General features: G+C 43.4%; 1 protein-coding gene across 1 annotated transcript in view; it reads right to left on the reverse strand.

Annotated features, from left to right (window-relative positions):
• The window catches only part of LOC142560698 (protein O-mannosyl-transferase TMTC1-like), a 118,618-nt gene that overhangs the window by 26,677 nt on the left and 66,208 nt on the right, over positions 1 to 25,733 (reverse strand). The window contains exons 6-8 of the mRNA XM_075672958.1: positions 4,994 to 5,097; positions 3,195 to 3,396; positions 1,817 to 1,992 (exon numbers count right to left, since the gene is read on the reverse strand). Of these exons, the coding sequence (XP_075529073.1) occupies positions 1,817 to 1,992; positions 3,195 to 3,396; positions 4,994 to 5,097 (482 nt within the window). The remainder of the gene's footprint in view (positions 1 to 1,816; positions 1,993 to 3,194; positions 3,397 to 4,993; positions 5,098 to 25,733) is intronic.

The following is a 25,733-nucleotide window of genomic DNA, read 5'->3' on the forward strand; positions in this document are numbered from 1 at the left end:
CTAAGACTTATTATTATTATTATTATTATTATTATTATTATTATTATTATTATTATTATTATTATTATTATTATTATTATTATTATTATTATTATTATTATTATTATTTAACATACTCGTAAGGTATGTTTTCACATATTTCTGCCAAACTTTCAACTGGCACAACGTATTCTGACAGCCAAGGCGAAATTTAGGGATCGCTGTTACCTCTAATCTTCTAAAAGATGCCATTGACAAAACCGCAATGTCTGTTCTTGACCCAGAGCCAATAATTTATAAAATTTCTGCGTCTATTTTTTTAAACTTTCACATTTTTGAAAACTGCTTTAACAGAATTCATGCGCTAAATTGAAATTATGCTTCAACAGTCACTAGTATTTAACGTTCTCTCTCAAATGCAACAAATTTCATTAAAGTCGGTCCAGGGGTTATCTCAAGAAAACGTTTTTGCGTTTTACATGTATTTGGATAGGCCGAGTCGGGAGTTGGGCCCGAGCTAAAGCTTCCTCTTAAATGCTTGCATTACCAATAAGGCAACGTTAAGCAAATGTACAACAAGCGCACGCATCAGAAAACTCCACTTTTCGCCATGTCTGTGGTTCTCGTATAACGTCTATGAATCCTTGTTTTCTTGCTCGCGCTAATCTTACGTGAAAACGGAAGAAAACGCTATGTAAGTGTAATAAAATTGCTAACTAAAATTTAGCGCAACATTCTAATATATTACGGGATAATGGAGAAGCATTGAGAGTGACAAGCCTAAAAAATTTACTTTCGGAGTAATCTGCATGTCCTTTATAACTTTTAGTTTTTACATTGGCACTTTATCATTTCAAGTGCTTCTGCTGTGTGGTCCCTCGGCGCCGGTTATGTTTAGGAGCGTGCGAACGATCGAATTTAGCACACGAACCGAATATTTCTTGCTATTCTATACATATTCGATTTTAAGAATTTACTATTCCTATTTGTCGAATATTCTTCCCGTTCAAATTATATAAGAGAAAGCAACAGTTGTTGCAGTCTGCAAGGAGGTATACCGGCCGATGCAAACGGAGACGTTTTCAAATGATTCTGCTTGCAGGCGAACCGCGTATGTTCTTCCACGAACGTCTGGAGAGGGCAACACTGTCCAATATTTTTCTTAATTTTTTATTAAAAAAGAAGCGTGCTTCCCCTTAGGGAGTCAAAGGATTTGTTGTCACGATCTGTCTTTAATTAAAGCAGTTTACTTTCTGGACAGTATCACGTCAAGTTATTAACTACATTAGATGTACGAAATGACGTAATATTATAAGCCTCTCGTGGCGAAACGTTGGTGCTCCGAAGAAACTTTCTATTGCACTTTCGTTAAAAATTGTTTTCGTAAAAATTGTTAAAATGTTAAAAGTTATTGGGCACCCTCTGCAGAGCTCAGTGGCTATGGCGTTGCGCTGCAGAGCGCGAAGTCAGGGGTTCGATCCCCGCTGCGACAACCACATTAAAACAGGGGGACGGAATGAAAGCACGCTCGTCTACTGTACATATAGTGCATGTACAAGAACACCACGTGGTGAAGAAACTTCTTCCTGTGATCTCTACGGCATCTTCCATCCTAACCCACAGTGCAGCTTCGGGGCGTTAAAACCACATTTTCTTTTCATGCTCGATATTTCATCAAACATTCCAATGTTCATTTTCTCAAACATTTGTATTCGACGCCATTAAGAAGACAGCACGGTTCGAAAACCTCCGGACAACTGGGCACGCAGGTACGCATGCAATCACTGCAATTGGCACAGCTGTCATACCTGTCCGTCCAGATTCCACTGTTCCATACCTGGGAATGTAGAGAACTCTCTCGGCGACAACGAAGCCGACGTTCACAAATAGATTGGACGCCGGAAGGAAGGGCAGCACAGTAAGAAGCAGTGCAACCAGTAGTCCCGAAGAAGGATCGTGCAGTTGCTTGGGTGTCCTGCAGTAGCAGCACTGCGGTCTCGGCTCACCGGCAGACTTCATGCGAAATTGAAAACGGTGCCGAATTAATGCCTGCAGCGATCGCCCAAATCACTCCCAGCTCACGCACAAACACAAAAGCACACCCGCAAGCACACACATTCAGCCCTTCGTGTGGAAAAGTATCGAAACCCCGCTTCGAGCCTTATGCAAGAGCGTCCGTGTACCGTGCATTCTGCACACGTTAAAGGACTAGGTGGTCAAAATTGTTCCGGAGCCACACCACAACGGCGTGCCTTATTATAAGGCACGCCGTTGTCGGGTTGCGTGATTTTGGCTCGTAAAACACCGGTATTTAATTTTTATCAGCAGTATTACACATATGGCGAGTCGGTCGAAAAATTGTATGTGAAGCCCGAAAACCTCTTTTCCAATACAGGGAGAGAATTCGCAGTTTTAGGCCCGTTTTGTGCGCGGTTAATGGCTGCTATCCTCATTAACGTGACAAACAATCTACTGTCGGCGATAACAGTAGGCGCGCCGGCGCTAAACATTATACGAGGCTGTCCGCTTCCGCCGTTACCCATACGCCATACGTAAGAAGGAGGCGTTAAAACTTGAACAAAAATACCTAGGCATATACCGAAATGGAGGAGGGGGGCAACAAGCAGGCTGGGACGCAATGCTAAACACCCGGCCAGTGAGGATCCAAAACGGAAGGATACGTTAAACCGAGGCAAAACAAAATTAAGTGGAACCTCCCTGAACGGAAACTGGCAAAGATATGCGTAGCATTATCAGCAGCCGGCCTGGTGCGGAATGCATATGCTCGGCATTGAAGATATGGGTATATGTATGCTCATACTCCTCATGCATATATAAATACATAGCGCATACTACATCAACACAATCCCCACACACATCATTACCCCGCATAGCACTTTAGTATATTCAAGCAGATCAGTATGCCTTCGAGAATAATTAACAGTAACTATCCGGTCAAGCGATGCCCAACGGCGATTTCTCTGATCTGAAGTTTTAGGTTACGGTATTTTCTTCTGTGATGTGCCCATAATACAACTGCCACAAAATGACAAGTTTAGTGCACGAGAACGTGGAACAATGTTCCCACGTCGCGTGACTTACAACCAGTGCGATAAACAGACACAAGTTGCGTATTCGTAACCGTGCAATGATGATTGGTTGTTTGCTAGCTCATGCACGAAGAAAAAAATATGCATAACAATATTTCGACTCACGTTGCCTTTTCGATGCCACGGGCTCATGGCCCGCCAGCTGAGGGCTGCTAGCGAAGCGAATATAACCAGTGTTGCCATATTCCTGGAGTCAAATGGTGACGTCACGAGAGGTATGCTGCCCATCTGCCAATCGTAAGACAGGGTACGTGGACACAAGACGAGCCAGGCGTTGAAGGCGCACAGGTAGCTGTAAGTCAGCAGCCTGTCATGAAAGAAGACATGGAAAGCGTCAGTCAGTGGGCATCAGCTATCCTTTTTATTCAGTAAGGTGGCGGCATGGAGTTTCGCGCAGTTTTTGAGTGCTTCAGCATTGCTGTTAACGTGTTCCGTTATTTCTTTTCAGGCGCCCTTAACACAGATTCAGTGTCGTTTCAGCACACATAAATCAATTTTTTTTTATGTGGCTTCACATGCCAAAACCACGATCTTATGATGAGGTACGCCATAGCGGGGGGCTCCGGAAATTTGGACCACTTGGGGCTCTTTAACGTCAACCTAAATCTAAACACACGGATGTTTTAGGATTTCGCCCTCATTGAAACGCAGCTGCCGTGGCCGGGATTCGATCCCACGAACTCGTGCTTAGCAGCTCAACGCCACAGACACTAAGCAGCTACGGCGGGTACACATAAATGAAATTTACCTTTAGATCGAACCTCGTTCTTTTAACCGAGTGCAACAAATGCACGGTAATCTTTTTCTTTTACTTAAACACAACATAATGATATCTTTGCAAAAGAAAACGCAATAATTGCTGCTGCAAAATTAATGCTTAATAAAACCTTGGTTTATATGGGATTCAACATTTATTTTTGCGACAAAGGTGAAATTTTCTCACAACATATTCTTCTAGATGTTCATTATTACTATATTTTCCTTGATTTTCTTCCTGCGTGACGCTTCTCTTATTGCTTATAGCTGTTCTGAAACTTCTCGTTCAGCAGACGGTACTTATTAATGCAATCGTAAGAAAAAATTTGTATGGTTTATTTTGGGATATTGTATCTCAACCATAAGTACAATTGTAGTCTTGTTTCATAATTTAGACCCAGAAGTACGTGACCAGTTTTGACCAGGTGACCAAGAAGGAAGTCCAATTCTTAGCCTGCCTTTCAAACGCATACATGAGGAGCGTTCCACCGGCAAAGCACTTGCTAGCGTGCTCTAATATTTGTTTTTCAGCAAACGAAAGTTTTTAGCACGAATATCGGAATACAAGTTACAATCAACAGATATAGCCAGAATTATTATTCTGGCTATGGAGCATTTATCGCGCACATGGTACTTCTTACATTATCAGGAGCGCCGATATTTACATCTAGTTTACTGCCCTTGCGGTAGACTTTGTGAAGATTGCGCAAATGTGGGAAAAGAAAGCTTCTCGGAGCAGTTCTAATTCATTAGGTAGTGAATTAATTGTTAGTAAATGATGAATTAATGATTGATTGATTGATTGATTGATTGATTGATTGATTGATTGATTGATTGATTGATTGATTGATTGATTGATTGATTGATCGATCGATCGATCGATCGATCGATCGATCGCTTACGCGGAGTAAATGTAACGGCATTTCATGCACAGCTTTGAAACATCAGCATCTCTTCCTGTCTTCTTTTTTTTCCTTTTCGCAATATTCAGTGCACTCACTAAGAAATAATTTGACACAACGCCCTCGCGCGCTCCCCAGATCAAGTCTTACCGACGCATGTGTGTAATGTAACCCGTGCCTAACTCATACTGTTCAAATGAGAAGATTTTGTAAATATTGTTAGTTTGCTTATATTATATTGTTCACCTCGTTCCACGCTTTGCTGAGAAGGAAGCAGGGTTGTCCATCTCGGAAAATTCGGGGAAGCTTCCTTGTAGAATCCATAGCCTGAAGCACAGTAATAATGTCGTCTGCAAAACAAAAAAAAAAGGGTGGGGGCACAAATGTAACATGGAACAAGTTATTGGTATACACCTGTTTAAATTGTTTATAAAGGAATCGCTTTCAAGATTTCGTGGTCATATTGCGATGAAAGGAAAAAAATTGTCGGCCACCTTATAGTAGGGCAAAACTACAAATGAAACGCCTAAAGGTTTATCCGAAAGATGGATGGATGGAAACAGCGTTATTGTAAATCCGGCAAAGTTTAACGACCCGAGCCATGAGTGGTCTCCGAGGCCTTGCCTCGTCGGCCCAAAAGCTTTGTAGTTCATGAAAAATTCGTCTTGCTCGCGGGACCGAACCCAGGAACTGAGCCTTTCCGAGTCCCTTGCCTAGCTATGCAAACTAACCAGAATCCTAACAGATCACAGGGCAAATCCGTTTGGTTAGCTGAGATGGTAGGATGGCCGCGCCAGGAAAGCGTTGGTCCTGGTTAGATTACCCGATTATAGACCGATGTTCTTTGAACTGTGGAACCCCTGCGGGCTTCCTTTGTAACTCGGGCCGCTGTCGAGTGGACATTTTCTTTTTCTTTTTTTTTCGTTACATAAAACTTCCTCCAACTCGCGGATTTCCGGAGAACTGATTTGCTGTTATCATTGCAGTGGCTATCACGCCAGATACGCTCGCTGTTTCGGAAAGTTCGTAAATGTTATTGCCAGTGGGGTAACAAGACGGGCTTATCGATCAGGATGCATGAGCCGCGCATAGTACTGCACGTTGTCGAATCTAAGCTGGCATTAGCGACTGCGCGCCGAATATACAACGACATTTGCTTAAATAGTTAAAGGGCTTCAAACAGGGGTGTAAGTCCACCGAAAGGCCGCTGGCCGTCGTTTCTGCACTGCTACGTCTCGCTTGCTAGATGCGATGTCCCCCAGTTAATAGTTTGAACACACCATGGGACTCTTGCATAAATAACAAGTTACACACAAGAAAACCCCTGCTTGGCGAGTCGAAGTCGTGCAGTCACCAGCAACGCTTCTATGATCTGATCCTCTGTCGACTTCTAATTGTGCATACAGAACTGACACACAATTTTTTTCACTTCAAAACGAAAACGCGCCAACTTGCGAGATGTGTTGTGAATCCCTTAAAGTGATGCACATTATTATGACATGTCCACATACTGAAACACAGAGGCGGAAGCTTTTACGGAATCTCCGTAACCTACACATACCTTTACACTCTGCTCAATACTGTGAAATGATCCGCTAGTGCCCTTCACTGACTTGTTGGGCTGTTTAGAAGAAACCGGTTTTTCGCACGGACTATAATGTAACGCAACTTTCGCTTCTTTAACATTTGATTGCTTAATATCTTGTAGCTGGCGCAGCATGGCCTTAGTCGTTCTTGCGCCATTAAACCCGAATTAAGCAACTAAAATTTACGCTTTCTCCTGGTGCTTCCGCTCCTGCTAGCGCGTGAGAGTATAAGTTAAGCCTGCTATATTCAAGTGAAGAAGCATGTCTTGTCCTTAGCATTTCTCGTATGTGTCCGTAGCATCCACCGATCGATCCGCAAGGCCCTGTGGTGAACGAATGATTTCGGCGACCCGCTGGCGGACCTCATAAATTTTTGAATACACGGAAACGACCTGGGTCAATAAGATGCAGCGCTTCCTTTCATTCCACTGCAGTTTCTCTAATATCTTCAAATTATCTTTTTAAAGTGTAGCTATCCCCTCCCCGCCACCTTTTATGTCTTCTGGTAGCACGCGAGGGTTTACTGGCCAGTTGCCTTCTCCCAAGTTTAGGTATCACGTGACGCCTTACGGCAGGAAGGGTGCCCTTCATTCGCTGCCAACGCCATGAGTGGCGGTACTGTTTATAATGCACTGCCGGGTTTAACTTTAACACACATACATAAATGAACAAGAAAATAGACGGAGAAATGGTTCCGCGGTAGTTCAAATGGTAAGAGTATAGGGAGCGTAAAACGAAGGCATGGGTTCGTATCATACCGGCGGCCACTTGTTTTTTGATGCACTTTGGCCTCGCTTCGTTCATAATTTTTACATTTGAAATAAATAAACGCGCAATTTCCGCTACGCTTCTCTGTTATTGCTTGTTGGCTTCATGTGGTCGTGACTTCGAATTATGCAGAAATTGGGGGGGAAATGCGCTCAAACGTTCCCTATACGGCGCGCTCACACTTCTCGAGTGTAACCAAAATGGGCAATGGGGCTTGGTGAGCAGTCCGCCCAGTTGCTTACTGAGCGTGTGAGCGAGTTTTTGGTTCTCGTTGCATTTATTTTGCGTTTATTCATATTTTTATACCATCATCTCAGAAAAAAGTGTCAATACATGGCCGGATCCCTCTGAGCCCTGTGATGCAAGTTTGATTCAGAAACATGCACAAACACTCAAAGTGCGCCTTGCATAATCTTGTTCATCACGCGACTCCTTTATAATGCGGGAACGCTGAAATTTATTTTTTTAGGGAGAGGGGGGGAGGGGCTGTCGCACACGTCACCATTATCGATTGCTTATTTCAAGCTCCTAAGTAATGACAATGCACAATTTTTAATTAAACAAAAGAAGTTTATTGTATCCTATACCACAGGTAAATTTCTGAAATAATATTACGACAGTCAAGGCACAGTCAACGCGAATAATTACGTTCGTTTTTTTATTTATTTTCATTATACTTGCACCAGCATACTAGCATTACATTATGGAATAATTGTATATAATTGTATGTAAGGATATACACGTTTTAGAGGCTTTGTGCAACTTAGCAAAAGAGCGGCGCACTTTGCCCAAATCCGAAATAACTCAAGTACTACTACGACGGTCCTACAATGATAACTAGGTTCATATGAGAAGCCATAACTACTCCAGATGCCTGAAAAACAAGAAGAAAAAAAAACAAGTTAAAGCCTGCTAACTCGAAAGCTAAGCGTGCATAAAAAACACCAAGACACACATCACACCAACTTGCCCAACAGTCAGTCCTTCTAAAGTGTGAAGCATTGCGCTGCTAAGCACGAGGATGCAGGATCAAATCCGGCCCACGGCGGCCGCATTTTGATGGCGGACGAAACGCAAGAACACCCGTGTACTTAGATTTAGGTGCACGTAAAAGAACCCCGGGCGATCAAAATTGATCCGGAGTCTCCCACTACGGCGTGCCTCATAAGCAGATCGTGGTTTTCACACGTAAAACCCATAATTAATTTTTTATGCCGTAATAAAGATGGGTTGGAGCGCATACGGCATCCTGACTGGAAGTTTGCCATTATCATTAAAAAGAAAAGTGTACAATCAGTGTATTCTACCGGTGCCAACATATGGAGCAGAAACTTGGAGACTGACAAAGAAGCTCGAGAACAAGTTAAGGACCGCACAAAGCACGGTATAACGAAGAATCTTAGGCGTAACGTTAAGAGAGAAGAAGAAAACGGTGCGGATCAGAGAGCAAACGGGGATAGCCGTTATTCGAATTGACTTTAAGAGAAAGAAATGGAGCTGGGCAGGTCATGTAATGCGTAGGTTAGATAACCGGTAGATCATTAGGGTTACAGAATGGGTGCGAAGAGATGGGAAGCGCAGGCGAAGACGCAGGAGACTAGGTGGGGCGATGAAATGAGAAAATTCGCAAGTGCTAGTTGCAATCGGTTGGCGGAGGATAGGGGTAATTAGAGACCGCAAGGAGAGGTTTTCGTCCTGCAGTGGACATAAAATTGGATGATAATGATTATGATGATGATGATTATGATGACGACGACGACGACGATGATAGTGTGAAGAAATCAGAGAAAAAGAATAGTCTGCCCTATGTGCGAAAAAGAAACTGACGCTAACAAGGGGAAATTTTTGCGAAAGAACGCAATACTTGTCGCTGCTGCAGCATGGCCTTAGTCGCTCTTGCGCCATTAAACCCGAATTAACTAACATTTAAGTTTTCTCCTGGTGCTTTCGCACTTGCTACCTCGTGAGAGTATTAGTTAAGCCTGTTATATTCAAGTGAAGAAGCACGTCTTGTCCTTAGCGTTACTCATATGTGTCCGTAGTCTGGACCGATCGATCCGCAAGGCCTTGTGGTGAACGAATGATTTCGGCGACCCGGTAGCGGACCTCATAAAATTTTGAATACACGCTGCGATTCCGGTATACTTGCACTGGCATTAAGACGCCAAGCTGTCGGTAACGCGAAACGTAACGGACACGACCTGGGTCAATAAGATGTAGCGCTTCCTTTCATTCCACTGCAGTTTCTCTAATATCTTCAAATTACCTTTTTAAATTGTAGCTATCTCCTCCCCGCCACCTTTTATGTCTTCTGGTAGCACGCGAGGGTAGCAGGTATCACAACTGCGTTCACCCTCCGTCACAAGCCCATCACTTATCGCTAGGCAGACTTGCACAAAGACGCATGAAAGTACGCCTTGTTCCTTGCGCTAAGATTATACACGATAATGGGTCATTACGGCGCCGGCTTGGTTTGGGCAATTCATGGCACTCATTATCTTAATCTTGATCCATTCGAATCAAACTTAGACAGTTTCAAATATTGCTTTTTGCCATCGACACTTAAACTCTGGAATGGTCTTAGCGGCACGATCCAAGATTTACCTCCTGTACAATCCGCGGAAAAAAATATATGTAATCATGTAGCCGATTAGTTGCTAAAGCGGACCGTGTACCCGTGTAATTCATTGCTATATTGGACCCCTGCGTACGTATTTGTTACATGTTTTGTTATGACCTAACGCGTATGTAGCATGTTCTTCTGTTCTTTGTATGCCCATACAGTTCCATGTTTTGTATTACATCGCCATATGCAGGCTGTTCCATCTTACTGATTTATTGCCTATGTAACTGATTTTGGCTTGTGACTAATTTTAGTTTTCGTAACATAATTTGGCTTCGATGGTAAACGCTCGTACTTGACCCTTACAGCTCCCCTTGGTGCAATGGCTGAGTGCACTCTGCACAGAGTTCCAGTCTTAGCTAAAAACATTTTTTTGCGAATAATCAAACAGTTTGAAGAATGTTTGGTTTGGGCTTATTGCCTGTTTGCGGCGATTCGTTTTCCATAATGCTGGTTGGAATATTAGCGCAATTATTCAGAGATATGTGATGAAAATAGCAAATTTGCAGACACGAGTAGGAATCCGCTAGCGCGTAGCAGGGACAATCCTAGATCGCAAAGTGTAGATAGTGCAGTGGGCATCAAGACAGGCTGATGATGATGATCCCGACATCAGCCGAAGTCATTATACTCGCGAACAACTTTTCTTTTTTTGGAGGGGGGGGGGGGGCTCTACCATGCGAAAATGTCCAACGACGCTTGCATCGCTGCTGGAAAAGTGTACCCGCCGTTTTGTTGACGTTTTCTTACGGCGAAAATAGAGAACAGTATTGTTTTGTTTTCGATATGTTAGTGCATTTTTAGTTTGGCCTTTCGGTATTGCGCGCACCCGAGACCATCGCAAGTTATAGGCTTAATAGGCAATAACTGTAGCCTGCGCGTTAGGGTGAATGTTCGTCGCTCGCACTCCCGACTGAGAAACTGCTGAACAACCTCAGCAGCAAAAAAGCTGTGCGAAGAACACAAAACAACTGTTTGTAGCGTCTGCGTGGACACCGAGCGAATGCATCTAGAAATCGCAAACGTAGGCACATACAAAAAAAAAAAAAGAAAGGTGGGGCAGCTAACTTATGCTACGTCTGCTCTGCGTATTTCGGCGTCGGTTCAGAGTCCTAGTCCTAACCGACGCCGAGATCATATTACCGCTACGAGGCTCTGAGGCAGGCTGCCGTTGCTCGATCTTCAGAACTCGATAGACATGTGTATTGTATGTGTATAAACATTGATTAGCTCGAGAAATTTACACCGAGTGAACTGTCTGCCTTCTCTAATACAAAAGAGCGATGCAAGGTCAAAGGAATAAAAAACCGAAAGCCTGGCAAAACTTGCCAAGACTACATTGTGTGCAAATACAGGTGCAGAAGCTCCGCCTTCGTAGCTTTCGCATCATAGCGAAAAAAAAAAAAACGTTTACCGCGATTATATCGCTGAAGCATTTGTGGCATCTTTAAAAACATGAGCCTCGCGGAGCCCCTTACTCTAATAATTATGCGATGTGGCGAACAACTTTCGTATCCTATAACCCCACGTGAAAAATAAGGAGTGGTTTGGAGCTGATTGGTTGCTAGGGTGTGAGCTCATTTAGAAGAGCGTGTCGCTCAAATGTTTGCTGAGCCTTGTGGTTTCTAAAGGCACGTTATTTCTGTTGTGCAGCACGTGCACGAACCGCTGCAGGGTGCATTGTACGCCTTTCTGGCTTTCACGCAATCATCGTGGCCATCTCCTGCTGCAATGAGGTGCGCTCATAACGGCAAGGCGTAGACCTTCTTTTCTTTTTTTTTTTTCTGAACGAACGAGTACGCGCCCCGTTCCCTATAACAGGAAGACCTATAGCAACGGCAAGCGCAAAGGAACAGAAAACAACTGGAGTGAGTGTCGCGAATGGGAGATTATGCTCCGAGTGTTATGGCACAACCGTAAGGCGCCAAAGTGATGTGCGCTTCACTGCCGCCTACGCATGTACGCACGCAAGCAATCAACAAAGCAAGCCGGCACACGTTCGCGCATGGAAACGATTCACATCAAGAGAGACACGGCAAGAACAATGGTTACCACCGTGCTTTGTGCCACCAACTCTCCGGTGCGCGCATCCGATCGACGTGAAACGAGGCACTAATTTGCACCTGGTACCGTGCTACGTCTGCTATCGATCGGCATCCATTGCTTGCGAAAACGTGTAGGCGGCCACCCACGTGAAAAGAAACAGAGCGTTTGCAGCGCTCACACTATGCCTCCATACTTCGCCGGCTGTGACATAATTTCCTGTGAGGGAACGACACAGTACAAAGCAGCTGTGAAGGCAAGATGCGCCATTTACATGTTACGACAAAATTTTTCGTTTTCATTGTGTTGTCATTGCGTTCAAACGCTTTTCGAAGAGCAGCCCATATTAGAAACATAATCTGGGAAAAGGCTGGCCGGCTTTTCGTTTTTGTTTTGTTGTGATTGCGTTCAAATGCTTTTCTAAGATAAGGACATGTTAGAAACATTTTGGTAAACGGCTGGCTGGCTGCGTAGGTGGTTCCGCCCGGTCAATAACTTCTTAGCTTTTGAATAATTGCGGTATTGAACGGGGTAGCACTTATAATGAAAAGCTTCCCACTGTGCAGCACGAGAGTCTACGTAACTACCATCGTAAAACATTTCTATCTGACTTAGTCGTTGTGGTCCACCAGCCGTGCCAACTGCCCCGCCACTTCCCATGCTGCCTGCAAGCACAAGCCTTCCATCTCGAGGCGTCGACAAGGGCCTTCCATCAATGACAGGCTCAGGGCGTGCACCCTGCGTGTAGGCGCGCAACAATTTCATCTGTTGGCTTTCTATGTCTTCTTTTTTTTTTTTGACCACGAACATAACTTGGTACGAAAAAAGAAAAGCAACGTTGGGTATTTCATTAGAACCGTTGCGTCGTTTTTGCTAAACCTCGTAATTATACGAAACTGCTTTTATTCTTCTTTTTTTCAGGTTTATTCCACGCTCTGAAGGCTATGAGAAACACCACGTCTGCTATTTTGTTTTTTCTGTAGACTCATCCTGCGCCCTGCCCTGTCGCATTTTACCACCGCAGGAAGTGGCAATTGTAGATAATGTCTCATAATGGTAACACGCCCGCGAATGGCCGTTTCACGGGCAAGTGACATAACGACTAGACAAGGGAAGGACGTTGGAAACGTTGCGACGCGAAGCTTTATCAATGCGGTGAATTATATTAACTGAAATTTATATTCAAGCGGACGCACTGTGTCAGACGTATACACGGAGATGACACCAAGCACGGAGGCGATGTGTTACGCTTGTTGAGGGAAGAATGGCGATGACAGACATACGCACCGAAAGTACGACATGCATCAAGCAGCATTTAGGAATTCTACACCTTTCGAGTCATTGCGCGACATGCCCATTATGGATGATTGGTCAAGAACGGGAGTATTCCCAGTGGCACGTACCAGTCGGCTAAATTAAAGAAATTCATACAGTCCGCGACGTATAATAAACTATTTAGTAAACAAATCAATGTGCATTAGACATATCTGTAAACCAGTTTGAAATGTTCATGTTTTATACCGCAATCGTAGTGGGACATCGTCATTATCTAGGATAGGCTAACAATGCGCGTGCGCGCATACTTAGTGCTTAAATGAAACCAACTACAGTGAATCGGTGAATCCAGTAAATATATTTAACCATTCCGATAATTGATCGGTGTGCTTTATTAATGCGTGATAGTGTGCTTTGTCGGTGGGTTTTACTGACCTGTTAGTCTACATTCTATATTATGATTTTGCGCGGGAATTTATTTCAAGAATTATACTTGTTAGGTTAACACTTGGTCAGCATGCAACGGTTGTATAATCCACTTCGCTGGTAGTTTAATTTTATATTTGAAAACATATCCACCGAGATAGCGGCCGTACTCGGAAATTCCGTTTGTGCCCTTGGACATCCTATTCCTGGACTGTCCTTCAATATGTTATGTGCAGTATGGGCTTCTTGTATTAGGCTCCTTTCTACTAGATTTCGTTTTCGTCTCTCTTGTCATGTCACTGTCGCGAATTGCCGACCTGCATTGCTTTCATATGTTTCGCTAAGTCTAATCAACTTCTCTTTCCGACCTAACAGCACACACTACCCTGAAGCCAGGTAGCCACGCAAAACCTGGGAAAGTAGGCAAAGAAAGATTCGCTTTAAAAAAAACGGCGGTGCTGCATGCTTCATAAGCTTCTGTATCGCTTCCGGACAAAAACTATTACTTGACCCGTTACACCCGCTTTTGCATAGCGGGTATATATATATAATTGTCCACCGGCTTTATTGGAACGGAAGGTCGTTAGTACAGAGGACCAATACTCTAACGTTTACGCCACGAATGCTTTTCCTGAACTCGGGTTAGCCGCATAAGCGAATCGTAGCTTTGGCACCTAAAATATCTGAAATTATTTAAAAGTAATTAAGACGTCATCATACGTAAAATATGGACCTATCCCGGAGATAGTCCAGTCTAAAAGTCCACGACAATCTCGAAATTACTGCAATACAAAAAATTAGACAGCCCAGCGCTTCTTCAACTCCCTTCACGCGAGGTTGGACATCATAGAGTGCCGTGTGCCGTGATTCCGCCCCATTCGCGCTCACAGCGAGCTAAAGAATGTTTTGCCTTTCATAGACTTCGAATTGAGCTTGAATTGACTTCCAACTTGATGTTTTCATAAAATGCGCATCCTGCTGTGACAGAAAAGCCGAGGGTGATTACCTAGCATACATACAAATACGCGAACACACATACTACTACACACATACATACAAATGCACACACGCACATACAAATGCACACACATACAAACACACACAAATATACAATTACACACACATATGTAGAAATACACACACGCCCATGCATATACACACACGCGCATGTAAATACACACACATAAAAATACACGCATATATACAAATACTCACACATATACGAATACCAACACATATACAAATACACACAGACACACGCACACACACACGCACATACAAATCCACACACCTACAAATACACAGACATACAAATACCTACATGCATACAAATACGCACACGCACATACATATACACACACGCACATACAAATACGCACACACATACACACACAGATACACATATAGGCACACATGCGCACATACTTACACACGTACAAATACACATACACCAACACGCACGCGCGTGTTCCATGATATCGAAAGTGCGCGCAGCAAAAAGAAGGGATTGCTAGTCTTATGCTGCCGCCACAAATTACTGGCTACATTTTTGTTTGTTAGAAGTCACAACGGCCCCATCCCTATGCCGAAACATGCTTTCCACGGCTGTTGTCGTGTATAAATAAATCGCTCTGCTAAATATAGTGACCAATTATTTCCTGCCCGCCTTATCGCGGACCGTGTCCCTCCCCCCCCCCCCCTTACGAGTGCTCCCAAAAAACAGTCTACAATGTCAAAGCATTCATGCGTTGCCTGTTGCATTTGTACTAATGGATGTGACCGTACATTTGTCTCTCAAGTTCGCGGGCATAAAAGATGTTAGTTACGTCTTGGTTTAAATTTTTAACCTAAGAACAAAGGCGTTGTAGTGTTACAGCATGGTTACTGCGACTGGCGGACGGCCTTCTAGTAACCTGGAATGAGTGAATTTAGTGCGGCAAGTGCCCGGAATGCACAACTCAATTGCTGTACATTTTGTATCAATTAACCATGCTGAAATACGTGGCAATTAAATGTTACTTGTTTTTAAATTATTTCTTGACCTAACCGTGCGCCTGCACATTTTGGATGCCGAGAGATACGGCTCAGCGTGCCCTGTCAAAGTCACTAAGTTATAGGAGAGAACAAAAAAAAAATTGCCTCCTCCTCAGGCCAGGACGTTGTCCGTCATAGAGTACCCCCTTACAAAAATGACTTTAGACTGTCTATAGAAAGTCTATAGACTTTTCATAGACGACCTTTCCTTTCTATAGATTTGGACTTTTGTTGATATAAAGTCTATAGACTGTCTATAGACGAAAGTCGATAAAGTTTCTATTTCTTTTTGTCTATTCGCAGTCTATAGACGGTCTATAGAAAAAAGTCGATAAGGTGTTTGTTTCCTTTTTGTCTGCTTCCCCTCTATAGAATGCCTACAGACGAAAGTCGACATAGTCTCTATCTATTTTTGTCCATACTTTGTCTTTAGACTTTCTATAGACGAAAGTCGATAGGGTTTCTATTTCTTTTTGTCTATTCGCAGTCTATAGACGGTCTATAGAAAAAAGTCGATAAGGTGTTTGTTTCCTTTTTGTCTGCTTTCCCTCTATAGAATGCCTACAGACGAAAGTCGACACAGTCTCTATCTATTTTTGTCCATACTTTGTCTTTAGACTTTCTATAGACGAAAGTCGATAGGGTTTCTATTTCTTTTTGTCTATTCGCAGTCTATAGAAAAAAGTCGATAAGGTGTTTGTTTCCTTTTTATCTGCTTCCCCTCTATAGAATACCTACAGACGAAAGTGGATACAGTCTCTATCTATGTTTGTCCATACTTTGTCTATAGACTTTCTATAGACGAAAGTCGATAGGGTTTCTATTTATTTTTGTCTATTCGCAGTCTATAGACGGTCTATAGAAAAAAGTCGATAAGGTGTTTGTTTCCTTTTTATCTGCTTCCCCTCTATAGAATACCTACAGACGAAAGTGGATACAGTCTCTATCTATTTTTGTCCATACTTTGTCTATAGACTTTCTATAGGACAAAAAATCATGGTAGACCTATTGTATGCGGGGGAATCAGAAAGTCTTGCCCCTATTTTTTTGTTAGCCACAATAAGGTACGTACATGTAATTACCAATATACGCACCCCATCTCCCCATCGGTTCATACATTTGTCCAATCGCAGCCGTAGATTTGGAATGCCCCTGTCGTAGGTCAGCGACGCGCGCGGCCTCTCCTAGCATTGTCATGCATTTCTTTTTGTCTACTCTCAGTCTATAGACGGTCTATAGAAAAAAGTCGATAAGGTGTTTGTGTCTTTTTTGCCTACTTCCCCTTTATGGACTACCTATAGACGAAAGTGGATACAGTCTCTATCTATTTTTGTCCATACTTTGTATATAGACTTTCTATAGACGAAAGTCGATAAGGTTTCTATTTCTTTTTGTCTACTCGCTGTCTATAGACGGTCTATAGAAAAAGTCGATAAGGTGTTTGTTTCTTTTTGTCTATTTCCCCTCTATGGACTACTTTTAGACGAACGTCGATACAGTGTCTATTTATTTTTGTCCATATACTTTGTATATAGACTTTCTGTAGACGAAAGTCGATAAGATTTCTATTTCTTTTTGTCTACTCGCAGTCTATAGACGGTCTATAGAAAAAATTCGATAGGGAGTTTGTTTCTTCTTTGTCTACTTCCCCTCTATATGGGCTACCTGTAGACGAAAGCCGATACAGTTTCTATTTATTTTTGTCCATACTTTGTCTGTTGACTCTCTATATTATGGACAATAGTCGACAAGGTTTCTATTTCTTTCTCTACTCCTGGTGTATTGAATGTCTATAGAAGAAAGTCGATAATATGTAATTCCGAGTTCCCATACCCCCCGCCCTCTGCGAACGCGATGATATGGCACTGGTTCATGCACGACGGCACCGCAACCCTGGCGCGGCGGGCAAACCGTGCAGACTGCTAGTCTGCGTTCGGTGCAGCTGCACCGAACGAGGATCGCGGCGGAGCAGGCACCGTCCGAGTCACCAAGGTCTTCCAGGCACCCGAAGGCCCTAAACCTGGCTGCTTCCCGGACGTACACTTCGCGAAGACCAGGTGGTGAAGGTCAGATGGTGAAGATGTGGCAAAGGGGGTGAATAAGTGGCGAAAGCCCGCAGACCAGGTGGTGAATTCACCACCTCTGAGTTGTCGTGGTCTTGCATGTCTATAGATTAACAATAGACAAACATCGTTAATCTGGGCCCAACCCGTGTACGCTGTAACCAAGCGCAGGTACCGGTGGATAATACATAGCTGCATTTGATATAAGCCACTAAAGTTGTATACTGCTGAGATTGCTGTAGAGCCTATTTGTAGACTTTAGTATACACATAGTGTATACCTCCGCATTTGTTGACCACATATGATCTACGTAGTCACTCTCGGCAATCCCAAGACAGTCTTCACAGTTGTCGCATCACTTTTGCGGCAGTATAATAACGGAAGCAAAACGCTGATCCAATTGTTAAAATATATGTTATGAACGCCAGCTTCAGATACAAGTGGATTCGAAACAGGCATCAAGCTAACAGCAAAGACACTCGTAATGTTTGTAGCTGACAACGCGGACTTTGTGAATGTGCCATGAACCGATGTCGCGCATGTGGTGTTCGCGTTGTGTGTCGTCCGATTCTCGGATACTTTTCACATTGTCTTCATATCTCGGCTGCGTCACTAACATCGGGCGACTTTTGTTGCCTAATATCCTGCACTATAAACTCATCAACGTTTCTCATTCACTTAAAATAGGTGCCAAATTCTCTGAGCCCACCCAGTATTTCGCCGGCGGTATGCCTGCGCAGCCACGCATATGAGTACCTCAATGCTGTACTGATTGCTTTGACCTATCATCGGAACAGAAAATTAGCACTAACATACGTGCGGGCATCACATTTAGCGGTACGCTGGAAGATATGCTACAAATACGCTGTATTACTCATCGACGCTGACAATAATGCGTCTAAAATGTCTGAAGGGCACCGTAACGGCTTTTACAAACAGCGCATTCATGTTAGCGTTCCAGTCTGATACGATAGTCCACAGCGTTTGTCTTACAACCTGCCAGCGCATAATCCTTCGTCCACGAAAAAAATGCATAACGGAAAAGAAAAGCCACCCGTTCCGGCGCGCATGGCGCATCAGAGAGAGAGAAAGAGACAAAGAAAAAAATGAAGGAGGAAAAGGCGCTCACACTCCTCCGAGCGCGCACGCCCTCCGCGCGGAGCTCCTGCGCATGCTCGGAGTTCTTGCGCATGCGCGGCTGTGCGCCGTCTCAACGAGTGCGCCAGGCACGTAAACGGTTGTGCCGGTGTGCGGTGTCTCCCTGAACGTTGGTGTCTGTGTATGCGTGTCTTCTTTGTGGCATCACAAGTCAACTACATTGAATGGTAAGCTTTATCAAAGACGTTTTGCGTCAATACCTCATGATTATGTGAGCGCATTTCGTAGCGCGAACCGGCTGCACGTAGCGCAGGCGACTGGGGTATAGTGTCGGTTTGTCGTTGACATGGTTTGATAACGCGCTCGGTAACACTGAACTTAGCGTCACACATTACTTCCCCCCTTTTCCTTGGCTTCTGGATTGGATTGGCGCGGCTCGCTACGTGTTTGCGCGCGCTTTTCCGAGCGCAGATTGCTGTGCGCCTGGTTGCTGCACTAGGCTCTTATACAGTTGCTTTTTCGAGCGCAGATCGGTGTGCGTCTGGTTTTTGCACTAGGCTTTTATACGATCGCTTGTCGCTGCTTTCCATTCGTCGCGGCTTGGTACTGGCGCACAGAGTTGGTGCGCGCCTGCTTTTTGCACTGGTCTTTGAACACATCGCTCGCTGCTCGCACTTGAGCAAAGTGAGCGTCGCTTAGCGCGGAAGTGCTGCGCCGCGGGCGTACCGTGTATGTAAGCGCGCAGCAATGCCGAGAAACATTCATGCAAAAGCAAAGGGTCAGAAAACTGCGCTTTGTTTTCCATTACTTTGTCATGTACCTTCACACTGGGTAGCGCCGAGCGATCGCTTCTAACAAACGCAGAAATGAGTCTTTGCAGCGCGTGTGGCCATTAATTGACTCCCACCCCACAGCCATGTGTGAGGTGCGACTCCAGCAGCGGTGCAGTTACTCTGCAGCCGGCGGAGAGGAGGTGGCGCTTCACTTGCTGCCAATAACTTTTTTTTTTTTTTTTTTTGCGTGTGAACGCCCGTGATAGCTCGTGAGGTTGTGCGGGATGAGCTGCTGGCGCGACCCCCACTCGGTGGCCCCGGGAGGATTGTGCAAATTGATGAATGCCTCCTTCGCGGCGAGCGAAAATACAATCGAGGCCGCCTGATGACGGGCGACAACGTTCCGCCGAGCCGCCAAAATCACGGCGGCATTGCAAATCGTGGACCATGGGTATTCGGCATGATCTGCGTGATCACCGGGCAGCTCCGACTATTCAAGGTCGACAGACGAGACGCGGCGACGCTAGGCCCCATTATTGCAGCCTACGTTGAACCGTGGACCACCATCCACAGTGATGAATATGCCGCATACAACTGCATGCCGAACTTAGTGGATGCTAACGGAGCGAGCCTCAATCTGCAATGGGAAACTAAACCACAGCGTGAACTTTGTGGACCCAAACACGGGCGTTGACACGCAAAAAAATGGAATGTTATTGGCATGCAGAAACTGAAGCGCCACCTCCTCTCAGCCGGCTGCAGGGTAACTGCACCGCTGCTGGAGTCGCACCTCGCATGGCTGTGGGGTGGGAGTCAATTAATGGCCACACGCGCTGCAAAGACTTATTTCTGCGTTTGTTGCGATCGCTCGGCGCTACGCAGTGTGAAGGTTCATGACAAAGTAATGGAAAACAAAGCGCAGTTTCCTGACCCTTTGCTTTTGCATGAATGTTTCCCGGCATTGCGGCGCAGCACTTCCGCACTAAGCGACGCTCACTTTACTCACTTCGTAATTATATATAACTGCGAGCAGCGAGCGATGTGTTCAAAGACCAGTGCAAAAAGCAGGCGTGCACAAAGTCTGTGCGCCTGCACCAAGCAGCGACAAGCGATCGTACAAAAGCCTAGTGCAAAAACCAGACGCACACCGATCTGCGCTCGAAAAAGCAACTGTACAAAAGCCTAGTGCAGAAACCAGGCGCACAGCAATCTGCGCTCGGAAAAGCGCGCGCAAGCACGTAGCGAACCGCGCCAATCCAATCCAGAAGCCAAAGGAAGGGGGGCAGTGATGTGTGACACTAAGTTCAGTGTTACCAACGCGCTCTTGTTCTCGCTTCTACTATACGGAATGTTTTACGGCGAGCGATCGCTCGTGCTTGTTGATTTTATCATTATAGCTTAGGTGCGTAAAAAAGGAAGTACACCATGTTTTAACTTGATACTGAGCTACCACTAAGCGGATTGTGTGTGTTGGGCAGCCAGTGTGGTAGATCTCATTTAGTGGCGCTTGATCCCGCCGCGATGAATGCTGCACCGTATGTGTAGCGAAATTCTCGTGACACGCTTTACGCATATATCTCGAAATTGTGTTAGCATCAGAATTTTCAAACAGACAGGCATAGTTGAATAACTGCTAGCGTACTCGGATGAAAGGCCGTGTTTGCGGGGCATGCATCAGCAGTGTGTGCGCTGCCGTTTTCGCATAGTTTAAAAGTAGCAGTATTTTTAAGGTTCCTGGCAACCAATCTAAATAATTTTGGGAAGTTACAGCAAGCAAAACACGAGACTTGAAGAAATATCTAGTAGAAATCTCTAGATTCACCCAATCTATTTATATGCCACCACAAACGCTTTTGGAGCATGAAACCTGCGATAAGCTTAGTCACTTACAGCTCCGCAACTTAGCCGAAAAAATTAGAGAACAATAAATTAGTCGCTCCGGGAACACCTTTACACGTTTCAAACTGAAGGCATTGCGTTTGACGGTAGTTGGAAGATTTGTTTTTTGTCTCTTTTTTAAACAATTTAGCAGCAGAAGTTATCTTTCGAGCTATATGAAAAGCGTTAAGCGGCTTCCGATGCTTCGGCGTTCTGTAGTTTACGTGCTCTTAATCACAAGGCAGCTGCTGGCGCAGATTCGCATTGTGCTAATCGTGCATGGTATGAAGCCATTGTCGTGCGTAATAAGTGTTCCGGTTTTCATTACTGTTGCATGTAGCGCCGTCGTCTTGGACAGGCTGCATACAATATGCGCTGTACAAAAGAAAAAAAGAGCCAGATTATCAATTTGGTGGTCTTTTCTAAGTAGATAACGCACAGATTATTCAAATAATTCAGTGGGCATTGCATTTGTTCTACCCTTATCAACACACCTAAGAGATCGTAACATGTTTTAGTTGATAAGTAACCTGATCAGTACGCCCCCATTCATGTGCATTCTACTGAAAGTGTGGCAAATGTATTCATCTCGAAGTATGAGAAAAGAGACATTGCAGACTGTTCTAAGCGGAAGTAAATTGCAAATCTTAACGTGATTGTTCAAAACTGCAGTCAGTATGCTGAGCATGTTCGTTCGGCACGGGCATATTGTATTAACATCTGAAAAATGTGCACAGTCCAGCCGGGTATCTTTGTTTCAACAAGTATTATTATAGGAATCGTTTGGGATTCTCGCATTTCTTTTATTTTTATAAGTACACTGTGTGTCACATGAACCTGTCCTAAAACGAAACGTACCGTTGCTGGCACCGGCGACCATTACGGTTGTCTAACTGCTTATCATACTGTAGTATAACGAAACATCATAATGGTACCGATTAATATTCCCATGTAGTCTTTAGTCAGAGGTAAACAAAGTTAACTGGAGGCATAAGTGATGAGAGCAAATTATATTGAAAACTACTACTGAAGCGTAAAAATAACTAATTGTATAACTCATTGTATAGTTTTTCCTCACATTGTTGCATTTGCTTTACGTGTGTCTCTGTGTCTTCCGTGCTGTACTCGTGTGGCCATCAATTACGAACTTGCCGAAGCCCTTGTCAGCTTTATTAATCAAGGGATTCAAGTCAGTTGAATCTAACACTGCATGTCAAGTGACTGACGTGTTATTCGTTTTATCTAAATATTATCGACTGGCAGTACTTGGCAAGCATTAAACCACAATATTTTTTTTATTACACTTAAGCTGCAGGCGTCATAGATTGCCAGAAAATTTTCATGAGAACAGCCAGGGAAGGCTTGGAAAAAGATCGGGAAATTTTAAAATGGCCACATAGGTATGCTGTCTTGTTATATGTCATACAAAGTTTCCAGAGAATCTCTGAGTTAAATATATTTTTAAAACGTTTCACCTGATAAAAATTGAAGGAAATTGGTTCCATTTATTGAAAAATAAAAGAAAGTCAAGCTTACTGACAAGGCATTTCTTACTCAATATCTGTTTTTTTTTTTTGCGTTAACTAAACGTCCTGAACCTCGATAGCCTAGAAAAAATTTTCATCTTTCAAAGCACCTTAAATAATTTACTGTAATAGCATTCATTCGAACTATACTATCAGTTCTGTTTCCTAGGAGGTGCATATCTGTCGTGCCATGACACAAAGTGCTCGTGTGGTATTTCGGGTGCTCATGTGGTATACCTAACTTGGAAACCTGTTAGCACGCCCAAGAGGCCTCATTACCTGTAACAAATTAAGTGACCATATCGATACAATCAGCCCATCTGCCTTCCGTTGAAGTTATGGCCAATCACCCATTCATTTAAAAGTATGAGAAAGACATTTAAATGTGTATTAAGCAAAATAAATTACAATCTTAGGCATGATACTGTGAATATTCCATTCACGTCTTCTGAAAATATCCCTCTGCACGGGCATACTTAACTACCAGCCAAGAAAATGTACAGACAGCCCAACTGGGTAACGTTTCAGCAATAAATATGGAGACCATTTGGGATAAGTACAATAATGCATCATATATGAACTTGTCATAAAAGGGAACATACTGTTGCTGGCACGAGCAGCAGTTGTGACTGTTTAATTGTTCACCATACCATGCAATAAAACATTGTATAAAGGTGCTGATTTGTATTGACAAGCAGCCATTAGTCATAGTTAAACCGCATTAAGTATTGACTTAGATGGTTTGAGCAAATATATTAAGCTGCTTAATGAACACACAAAGAATATACACTTGTTATTTTTGCCTGATATTGCTGCATCTACTTATTTGCAGCATACACCTGCAGCACCTTTGGGACTAATGACACAAAGGTCAAGGCCAGCCTGGCGACCATGCTTGCCAAGGAGTAGTGTAAATATTTAATCTGTTTCCATAATAGCATACGACATGAATTTAAGGAATTCATCTATTATATCGAGCAATAAAAACGGTGAATGCATTGCTGGCGCATTTGTTTTATTTCTCGCACTGCATGATTCAGCACTATATAAATTCTTTCTGTTTGTGCAACATATATGAAAGTACAGCTGGTTCAGAAGCATTATTAATCTACTAACGGTAATGCATAAGTGCAGATGAAAAGGAACAGGTGCACATGCATAAATACATTCAAAACTTTTTGCTACCGCATGTAAACAAAAATGTAAACTAACTTGTAGATAGCCGCTATGGAGTTATGGCCTTATACACTCTTTGTAGACTTGTCTATAAGATGTCTGTGTATATAGAGTGCCTATAGATTAAAAAAAATTCATATTTGTTAACAAATGTCTGCAGAATGTCATAGAAAAAAAGTGTATCGGACTATAAAGTTCTGTTTTTGTAGACTGAAGTCTATAGAATGTCTATAGACTATCTATATACATTTGTATATAGACATTCCATAGACTTCAGTCTACAAAAGTAGAACTGTATATATAGTTCTACTTTTGTAGACTGAAGTGTATAAAATGTCTACGGACAAATCTCATCTGTAGACATTCTATAGACTTCAGTCTACAAAAGTAGAACTGTAAGCCTATACACTTGTCCATAGACAGTCTATAGACAGTCTATAGACTCAGACTTCTTATAGACTAGTCTATAAAAAGTGTATGGCCATAAGTCTCTAGACTGTCTATAGGCAGTGTATAGACAGTCTACAGACTCAGACTCTTTATAGACTAGTCTATAAAAAGTGTATGGCCATAAGTCTATAGACAGTCTATAGACTCAGACTTCTTATAGACTAGTCTATAAAAAGTGTATGGCCATAAGTCTACAGACAGTCTATAGACAATCTATAGACTCAGACTTTTTATAGACTAGTCTATAAAAAGTATGGCCATAAGTCTATAGACTGTCTATAAACTGTGTATAGACAGTCTATAGACTCAGACTTTTTATAGACTAGTCTATAAAAAGTGTATGGCCATAAATCTATAGACTGTCTATAGACTAGTCTAAAGAAATGTCTATAGACAGTCTATAGACTTCATAGACAAATGTCTATAGACTGTCTATGGACTTTCTATAAAAATTTTTGTAAGGGCCGTGCTTTGGGCCACAACCTCCGGACTTGACTGAACAGAAGATGTGCTCCCCGGTGAGTGACCTTGGAGAAGGTCGTCGGGTCAAAAGGTGCGTGTGTGTGTGTGCCGCTTTTAGCAGATTATTAAGTTCAAGCCAATTATTCTAAAACATTGTTCGCGATTCTAATTTCCAGTTGATTGACTTTGTTCGCGCGAATTTGAGTTCTGGTTAACTTTCAATCTCCTAATGCGAACCTTACACAAAAGCCTTTTCACTGTACTAACTCCAACAAATATGTTAAGTTGTGGTGATGTTCCCACGATTCATCTATTTTCCATGCATCATATCAAATTATTTCTGTTTCATAATCCTGTCGCAAAACATGTATGTTTCTAGCCTATCCAGGAGAACACCTTAAAGCATGCACTTAGCGTGAGTTTTTCAACTTGAGTTGCTCAGTAGTACTTTGTCAACCGCAATAAGAACAGAAAATGATATCAAGAATTCTAAAGTGTGCTTAAAAAAATCACCATTCCACTTCCGCGTAAAGCATTCCTAGAGCGTGCGTCTCGCAGAGCCATCAGGGAGGCGGAAACTGCCTAATTCCGGCAACCCTGTGACGGCGAGTGATGGCGCTTGGCGTGCGACTACACGCATATGCATTTCCACCGTATCGTGGCCTCGGCGCCGCCATGACAATTTCACACAGAGCGACAGCTGCGCACTAATCAGTACTGCATCGCGCTCCATCTGCGTGTCAAAGCGCGAACCCCAGGGACCGCATTCCGGCCTTGATTACCGGGCGCTCATAACGCAGTAAGC

Source organism: Dermacentor variabilis, chromosome 10 (assembly GCF_050947875.1).
Source record: "Dermacentor variabilis isolate Ectoservices chromosome 10, ASM5094787v1, whole genome shotgun sequence".
Classification (NCBI taxonomy): domain Eukaryota; kingdom Metazoa; phylum Arthropoda; class Arachnida; order Ixodida; family Ixodidae; genus Dermacentor; species Dermacentor variabilis.